The sequence below is a fragment of the Micropterus salmoides genome, unplaced genomic scaffold (assembly GCF_014851395.1).
Source record: "Micropterus salmoides isolate LMB-PRFRI ecotype aquatic unplaced genomic scaffold, ASM1485139v1 Ms_hic_scaffold_12, whole genome shotgun sequence".
Taxonomy (NCBI): domain Eukaryota; kingdom Metazoa; phylum Chordata; class Actinopteri; order Centrarchiformes; family Centrarchidae; genus Micropterus; species Micropterus salmoides.
Window position 1 is genome coordinate 30,634,854 of NW_024040263.1, and position 9,677 is coordinate 30,644,530.

Sequence of the window (9,677 nt, forward strand, 5' to 3'; positions counted from 1 at the left end):
CCAGTGGCAACCCAGAGCCATGAAGAGAACTCCATGATCCACCGCTGCTGTCAAAAAAAAAAAAGTCCATTGGAGAGAAAGTTTTGTTTATTATTATTGTATAGTTTGTGTTAATATGCTTCGGTAACGTGGTATGAAGGTGAATGGAGATGACGCAACTCTCTCTTTACATGGCTCCGGAGAAACTGTAGTGACGGAGTAGCTACAGCAACTATGGGTATGGCACAGCCCTTGGCAGGAAAACCTAAGGAAGAGTTTCTGATGCTCCACATAAAAAAGAAACTGTGTTCAGAGGAAGGATGAAAGTCAAAAAAAAAGAAAGTGATCGGCAGCGTGGACAAACAGATAAACCTTGGTGTAGCTTTCCCTCGTTGGAGGGCAGCGACAGAAGCGAAGGGACTGAGGACAGACATGGTATCATGTTACTGCTCTTGGACAGGTTAGTATTTGTAAAATATTTGTAGCTATTACATTTAGGCCACCTAAATAATGGATTTTTTTCTTGGAACAGGAAACTTCTTTTGTAACCAGCCTATTTCTGAAGACGAGCCTGGGGCAAGCTCACCTGTAGCCATACAGTACATCATGAGTACGCTCTCACTGCCAGAGGGGGGGAGAAAAAAGTTCCCCACTGCAGGTTTAACGTGACTGCAGCACTGAGATTCCTGATTTGCACTTGTATGTTTTGAAGAGTGTTCTTTGGACATTGTTCCTGAGCAAAGTGTTGGGTAGGGGTGGGGCTGGATCAGGTGGGCTTGAACCGGATGGTGTTGTGGTCCACCATCTTGCAGACTGCCCCAAAGCTCTTGTGCAACAGGATCGAGGAGGAGCCATGAGTGAGGAAACAGAGACCAGCCTTCACCAAAGTCTTTCACTGACCGACACAACCCCTTATTGGATTCCCCTATATTGACTGGACTCTGCTGCTGATCAGACTGATCAATCACAACATCATAAATAACAGATTAAACTCAAGTGTAGCACTCCCAAATGTATTTGAATTGACTCACCATCTAGTTAAAAACACGTGTTCATTGTAGGTCTGAACAACAAAAACACCTCAAACCACTTTCTTCATTTATTAGAAAGATTGATCTTTTGTTATTTCCACCATTAACTTTTGTTAAGGAGACAATTAAAGTCAGAAAAAGTTGGAGAGTCTTGGCTTTGATATGAGTTAAATCATTTAAATTTCCCATTAAACATTTACCCTAATAAATCATAATGTTCCAAAGACGCCATGATCATGTTCAGGGTTATTCAATAATGAATTCACAATCAGAATATCAATAAATACAGATATGCAGATAATGAAGAAATATAAACGCGTATAGTGCCAGTGGGAATGAATCTGTGCTTCTGACACAGTCTAAATACAGAATGCAGGGTGTTCTTCATGTGCAGGTGTTTGTTTAACAGGTAACAGCTACAAAGACAAAACGTGCTGCTCTGCACTGATAACTGGGAGACTTTATCAGTATCCGCACAGTACGCGTGTGTGCACACAAACTCCATCAAAAGTCTCTACATCTGTTAAAGCCGACTGACAGCTGATCTAGCTGCGATGAGCTGCCACCGTCATCAGAAACGGACGCCTCTTCCCGAGGAACTTCAGGGGAAGGGACGTCTCATTTCTCTAAAAACATATTTCCTCATTTCTTCTCTGCTCGCATGGTTTCCTTGCTGACACACAAGGTAAAGACGCAAGTGAGGGAAACGTGAATGCAGTTGAGATGCACCTTCTGTCTAGAGGCCTTTCTCATCTCTCGGTCTGTAGTCTACATCCTTCATTACTTTCCTCGCCTCCTCTCATTATAAATCTGTCCATGGTTTTGTTAAAGCCTACCACTGTATTTTATGACCCTGTGTCAGATGATCACGTCAACTTATATATCAACTTTTAACTCAGTTCACAACACGGCGTAATGTGACAAGAATGTATGAACTTTTTTTCACTGCTGTCACAGGATTATCCTTTTGGACATTTGCAGACGACATAATGGGCGCTTTCACTATTACATGACATACAGCAAATTAGTGCTGAATGAGGAGAAGTATTTGATGTTAGCAGCTGTTTGCACTTGTAAACATGTCCCAATTAAAGCAGCTGAATTGGTGGTAGCATACTTATGTGTGTGTTTGATTGTGTGGGGGTGGCCTCTGCTCCTGGCTCCTCGTGCACACCTGTCTGCTATCAGCTTGTCACCTCTCAGCCTACACACACCTGCAGTCCATCAGCTCATCTACTCTGGTTTAACTCCCGCTTGGCGCCAGATCATTGCCTCAGCTCAGGGCTAGTTTAGTTTCTTGTGCTCGGCCGTTTTTGTGATTATTATTCGTCTCGATTCCTAGCCTGCCGCTAACTGCCTTTCCCTTGTGCCTCAGGATCATCTCTTATCTCATGCCTGCCTCCCTGCTTGCCTACCTGCATGCTAACCAACACTTCCCTGCTAGCTCTGCTGGCCACAGCGCCTTGCTGTTCTCCATTTGTCCTCTCTCCTCTGCCACAACCAGCCACCCTGTCTCCTCAACCCATCTCCAACTACCACAGCTATTAAATAAATCTGTTGGCCTTCCCCTGCCTTTAAGACCAGCTGCAACAAAGAGCCCTGGAAGCAGCAGGTTCACTGTGAACGTGTTGATATAAGTGTCCCAGTAAGGCATGTTACAGTGAGCCACGATGCTGAATCTGAAGCAGCTAAATGAAATCCAGCCATCATTTATAATGTCATTATTTATAAGTCACCCATGAACAAGACCTATTGTGTACCACGTCAACTACAATGGATCCTGCATTGTAAACCATGCCCAGAGGGTGGTAGTTGAAGACCTAGTAGAAGCCCAGTAGCCAATGTTTGCCCAAGGGAACTCTACCAGTTTAATCTTGCCATTGGGTTGAGAGAGGGGAGGAAGAGTTGTCAAGGGAAATTATAAAATAAAAGTTATGTAGAAAAGTTTAGAACCAATCTGTTCTGTATTTCTTACAGGCTAACAAATGTTCAATATTCTGCTCAGTCCAGCAAACGTTTTAGAAAATCTCAGTCCAGTGAAGTTACGCATGGTGTGTTTGCCTTTTGATAAGCTTTCACTGGCTTCAGATCAGATCACACCTTACCTGCATGCCCCCAACCATTACTGGCTACTTAAACCAACAAGAAGCGGGCCCTCCTTCTGCAGCCCGAACCGGGAGCTGTCCTTCAGCACCCCGGACAATACAGGTGCGTCAACAACTGCAGAAAGTGGTTCATGAGTGACTTCAACATCTTTCCATATTAAACTCCGCCCTCTAGGCTACAAAACAACATTTAAGTTCGGTTTTCTACCCGAGGATGTATAACACACACACACAAACTACTCGTTTTCAGGTACAGACGTTCTTAAGAAGGTGCCAAATGATGCGTTTAGTTATCAGTCATTTAGTTTTTGGCATGACCACTGACCTTTCTGAGAGTTTCGAAGTCTATGGAACCCCTGCTGTTGTCCTCTTTGCAGCGTCGATATGCCCGACACATTACTGCCCATGACAAGAGGCTGACAATGATTCACCGCGGCTTTGACAGAAGTCTGTTTATCCGACTGATGATTGCTGCCTGTATCCCGCGGAGACGGCTTCCTCCGAGGCAGGCAAATAAACAGTTTCCTCAGTCGCGGACAGGAGTCAATGTGTAGTTGTCTTTAATGACGTCATCCACTCATCACCAAACGACAAAAGCGAGAGGGAGGACAGACAGCACGCGCACAGGTGTGTGGAGTCAGAGTGCAGCGATCATGTGAGGATGTTGAATCCAGGATGGAGCTTTAGGCTTTTCATCAGCGGAATTTAACGACTGAATAATCCTCTTCAGCAAGCCCTGAGTGACCCCACACAACAGCTGAGATCGCTGTATTACTTTCCTACATTAAAAACAGTGCAAGAAGTTCAACATGCAGCTTTTTAGAGCAGCCTAAGCTGTATTTAAAAGATTAGGCCTAAGAAGTGTCTTTTATTATTCCCTTTTACTGTTCCTTTCACTGTTTCACTGTTCCGTTAAAAGGGTGGAATTTGTGCAAAAAAAGGGAAATAGACTTAAAAAAATGGTAATAAGCAATATAGGCCTAGCTATCATCTGAAACCAAACGTAACTCCAGCTCAGCCTGAACCACCTGCAGTCCTCTGAACGTGCAGGTCTACCAAACAAGTGCAAAACATACATGCCTAAAAGAGCGTTTTGTCATGGCTCATGAATTGTGTAAAGCTGCCATCTAGTGTAAATCAACAAACAATAAAACAAAAGAAGCCATTGACAGTTTTGGCTTTTCTATCTAAAAATCTGATTGAAAATCTCAAGTCTATTTTTTTCGCTGCTTTGCTACACTTATGTTTTGTGGCGCACTTTGACCTGCAGTACGAATGGCAAAGGAATGAATTTTTGTTCAGGTTTGTTCTGTTGATTAGTGAAAGAATCCTGATGAATCTCACAGTAAAATAACAAATAATGACCTAGACGGACCTGCTGCCTTCCAATAAATTATTTTTCTTTAAACAACATTACAAGAAATTTGGTCTTTTAACTTAACAGAAGTTCATCAATCATCAGAACTACATCCTAAACATTTGTCTAAAAAAAGTGTTTGACTCCACAATAACATTCTGAACAAGCTCATAGTAGCGTGTGTATTATTTATATATATAATAAATTAAATAAAGGGAGAGAGAGAAATCTTAGAAATGATATGTCCTAAGATAAGGTGGTGTCAGGTGAGCAGTGGTGGATTTCATGTCATTTATTTATTTAAAAAGGGACAGCCTACAGAAAAACAGAAACATTTCCATTTGATGCACTGTACCAGACTAAAGCTTCAAGCTAATTTGCATCTGCTGTCCCTTCACAGGTCACAGTTAAAAACAACATGATAATCAATGAGCTAAGGCTGACCAGTTCATTGAGATGCCATTAAGATCACAACATGGCCATACAGCATCCCAATCAAAACAATCGCAACACCGCGCAGCCCCAGCACAGAGTTAACAAACTCAATGCGCAATGAAAAAGTCACCTGGGGTTGTCATGCTAGTATATATTATAATTATTAATACTCATGCATTGACTGAATGTAAAAGCAGCAATTTACTGTTGTAGTTGGCTGAGGTTGAACTATTTTTTTTTATCAGACTGCAATTAATTCTTTTTTTCCATTATGGATAAATCTTATGATAATTTTTGATTATAAACATTCTGAAAATAGTGAGAATTGTTATCACAATTGCCCAGAGCCCAGAGTGACACCTTCACAATGCTTGTTTTATCATTCCAAACCTCAAAATTATAAAAAACACATTTCTTCCCATTTGTGAAACAGGAACCATGAAATGTTTTTACATGAAAAACGACTAGTTGCCAATTCAATTTCTGTGAATCAACAAATGTACTATCTCTCTCTGTGTACACACACACACACACATTTTTAAACTCTTCATATGTGTTAGTAAAAAAAGGGGTAGGACCACAACAGGTTTACATTGTTTAATAATAAAAAAAAAAACATTAACCATTAACTATTATTTGTCATACTGCACATCTTCTAATTTATCTTTGTTGGGAGTTGCACATGCGTAGATCCTACAGTTAAGGACTACTAGCAAATCAGAAGCAGAGAAGGGCAGGCCAGTGAGAAGCCGGTACACACGGCTTCATTTCAGCTGTACATGTTGCCGACCAGCTCGGCAACGTAGGCTTGCGCAAGAGTTTCAGAGTGGTGAGTTATTAATCTGCAACAAAAGTATCTTTCATCCATAAAGTTTTAACTGAGCTCTGTCTCTACATCACAGTAACAACTTTATGTCCACTGACTGCCTGGAGGGTAGCTAGTGTTTGGAAGGGAGAAGAGAGCTGTGTGCTGCAGATCACCATTTTTCCACCGTTTTTTTGAGATGCTTGACGAGCGTTATGAGGAGCATTTAGCTTTCATCCCTGTGTCGTCACAGGGATGAAAGGGAAGCAGCTGGACTACAAGAGAGCTGTTTTCAGACAGTTCAGAGCAGAGTTTTCTGTGGGAGATGGGAACTCCCTTTGGGCTGGAATTTGGGCTTTTTCACTTTGCAAACCTGTTACATGCACAAAAGGTATAAAACTCAATTAAGGAGAGGGGAAAAGCCACAGTTCCCTTCACTGTTTTGCATTATAGTAATTTATGGTTTATTTTGATGATGCAGTGAAGATCGATCCCAACACTGATTGATTCCTGATGAAGAAGAACCAGCTGTTTCTCATTTCTTTCTCATTCCACACACCCAGGTCTTTTGTCATTTTCAACAACAACTTGTAATCTTCTACTAGTGACATCACTTGAGGCTCCCCAACACCTGCAAGCAGACTCTGATGTGTAACATCAGTTCCCCTTTAATCAATCACATCCTCCCCAGCAAGTGACAGCAGCCCAGGGAGCAAGTTGATTAGAGAAGAATTGTTGTGTGGTACATTTTCAGAGACTGTTCTGCAGGGGAGTGGTAGAAAGTCAAGACATTTCAAAGCTCTTGGCTGTAGTCTTTTAATCATCACAGTATATTGGCATAAGCCTGACCTCAGAACTGCAAGTTAGATACAGTATATCAGACATGCAGAGAAGCAGATTTTCTGCTCACACCTCTGCATCGACACCACCTTTTACCTTGCTTTTAATGTCTTTTTAAAGGTTGCAGATAAAAGCCACTGGGATTCCTGCTGAGCAAATGCCCAAAATCAATAAGGGAAATGTTACTTTGTACACCAGTAACTACTGAACACTGGTACAGGTAAAGGATATCATGCTTTAGAGAGGGGGCAGTCAGAAAGGTAGAAAGCCCCAGCAGGATACAGTCCTACTGGCCATCACTGGCATTTATAACTCCAGCAGTGCAGCACACCAACCAGCATCTTTTTCATCTATTCACTCTTTGGTGTTTTCCAAGTTCAGCTCTAGCAGAGATGATGAAGTAGGAACTGGACAAGGAGGTGAAGCAGCAATACAGGCGGCATGAAGGCCAAGACAGCAGTCATCAAAAGCCCTGCACACTGCAGGGCCAAGAGGGCCGAAAAGCAGTCAGTGATAAAGTAGAATAAACACTAATATGGCAGCACTCAGGCATTACACAGGAAGAAAGCATTGGTGCTTGATCTTTACTCTGCCAAACAGAAGAAAATTTAAGGGATAATTAAGGGATATCTCTGTATTTGACAAACTGGGTTTAATTATCATATTTAAGTCCAATGAGACTATTGGTCTAGTGACTTATTTATATAACTCAAAATTGCATATTTCCCTCAAAGGGCTTTTCAATTTGTACAACAAAGGACTTTAATCCTATGACCCTCAATTTGTTCATAACATGTTACTCACCACCTCTGTTCTGGAGATTTGGGAAACGAGTACCTTTATAGATTCAGCATTTGTCACTGACAAAAAATGCATAAAAAAGGGGAGATACGTGGGTTAACTAAGTAACAAAGTAATTTATTTAAAACAAACAAGCAAAACCAATGAGTGGGAGGAATCTGTAAAGTCAGTAGTGTAGAGAGAGGATGAGTGGAAATGTGCTGCATGGATTTTGTGCTGCAAAAAAAAGGAACAGGAAACTGAACACCACTACGCAAGATGTGCGATGAGGAGATCCACCCAAAGATTGACTGCTGCTCTGGCTTATATGCATAGGGCATACCGGGCCTAGGTGTGTTCCATGCTACTGATTACCCTGCCAGTCAGGTCTGCAGCCCTGGAGACAAAGAGCAAACCAACAGCAGTGTGAACCAAGCAGAGAGTCCGTCACATATTGCACTCCTATAACGGCTCTAGATAAAAAAAAAGGATCAAAATCGATGCAGCAGGACCAGAGATAAGGTCTTTTTTATTCCACATTCTTCCATGTCAAAACCTGGCACCTACATTACCCACAATGCAAATCAAAAGCTGACACTTTGGCCAGAGATTTGGTTGTATTATGCCAGTAGCAGCTGATATAGCTTTGAGCCACTGGCCTCAAGCAGCCGGTGGTGGAAACCATATCAGAAGTAAAAAAGGAGAGTGGATTCGGGACTTGCCTTCACCTAGTGGCCAGAAACATGACTCTACTGGATGTGTATACACACCACTGTTTGCTAACACGTCCACCATAACAACTTTATAACATGACGAATGACCTGATCCTGACCTGAGACCCATTTTTGCTTTATTCGGCGGGCATAGTCTGAGAGAAGGACCGAAACTCAGTCCACTTAATACAGCAAAACAGCCTGGTGAGAGCCTTGTGTGCACAACTACAGCAGGTAATGCAGTTTGCTACGACAGCAACAGGGATTTTCAGCAGCCCGCTTCCAGGGTTTGCTTTTTGTCAGCCACTAAAAGAAGTGTTTGAGAAGATTTCTTCTCCTTTATAACTGTCTCCAGTGGCAACAGGTCAATATAGTAAGAAAGGCAGTGGAAAGTACATAGCTCACTACATCAACAGTGTAACCACAGGAAATTACTCTCTAGCTTAGTACAGATAAAAAACATGGCCAGACTCATGCAATCAGACACACTCTCCTATCCCCGTCTGTCTCCCAGTCTTTCCCACTCTTCTTCTGATTCACCATCTATTGCTTCTTCCCGGCTGTTCCCGCGGCTGTGACGAGGTGTAGCGGAGCCAGGTTTACCCACCGTGCCAATCGGATGTGTTGCTGGCATGCAGAGTGATAAACGCTCAGCTGTTGCCTCTATCGTTTGGCTGCACTCAATCTGAGTCAGCGTGCCATAGTTGATTTTTTATGTTGACATTTGTGGTTTGCCATAGCTTGAAGTGTTTAGTGACATTTTGCAAATGGCCCCTACTGAGCTCGCTGTGGAAAAGAAACCTAATTTAATTTACTTATTTTCCTTTTGGCTTTACCCCTGCACTCCAATCCTAAACAAGTTGCACAGACATGCCATTTAGACATCTCATCTAGTCCTGTGTTGTTTCTCCCCCACACTGCAGTCCTCCCCCGCATCTGACAGATCTTGAATTACCCAAAAAGCGAGCAGTAACTGTACAAACTGCGGACGCCAGAGCAAGCTGCTTGCATCGGCCAATGAGCCTCTCTCACAGGAATGGCAGCAAATGACCTGAAGGTAAACTCTCGACCGCCAACACACCTGAGCAGCAGAGGACCACCTCGACTCTGATGTATTGTGTGTGTCTGTGTGTGCCCACAGTGTTTTTCCATGCCTTCACATGCATGTTTATGAGTGTGAGAGCCTGAGAGAGAAAGAGGAGCAGAAGGAAAGGATCTGACAGGAGGTTCACACTGTGCAGATGAAAGACACACACAGTACTCTCATCTCAAAGTGTTCCTCGCTGTGGACGGTGGCGCTGCCAGTAGAAAGGACTAAGTAGTCCTGGGAGTCCAGTGTTGCTTTTAACTATAGGTAGGCAAGAGCTGGATGATATCTGACCTTTTTGGAAAGATGGCTAGGTTTCTAATGTTATTCCTCAATGTCAAAATCTCAACTCACCTCCATTGAAAAAAGCCTCCGCAAGCCTGAGGCGACGGGATGGTGAAAAGAAAAGCTTTTGGTTTGGCTTTTTGGAGTTTTGACTGCATCCAACTGTGGCCCTGTACGCTTGTATCATGTAGAGCTCTAAAAAAACTGCTCTTTAGTGTATGATTCATGCTTAGCTGGAGCTTAACTGTCCCCCCCCCCCC

At 42.7% G+C, this 9,677-nt stretch overlaps 1 protein-coding gene across 3 annotated transcripts in view; it reads right to left on the bottom strand.

Moving 5' to 3' along the window:
• Positions 1–4,160, bottom strand: part of neurl1aa (neuralized E3 ubiquitin protein ligase 1Aa) — a 76,456-nt gene extending 72,296 nt beyond the window's left edge. For all 3 annotated transcript variants that reach the window (XM_038714560.1, XM_038714559.1, XM_038714558.1), the window contains exon 1: positions 3,441–4,160. In XM_038714560.1, the coding sequence (XP_038570488.1) occupies positions 3,441–3,522 (82 nt within the window). In that variant the 5' untranslated portion in view covers positions 3,523–4,160. The remainder of the gene's footprint in view (positions 1–3,440) is intronic.
• Positions 4,161–9,677: the final 5,517 nt, after the last annotated feature.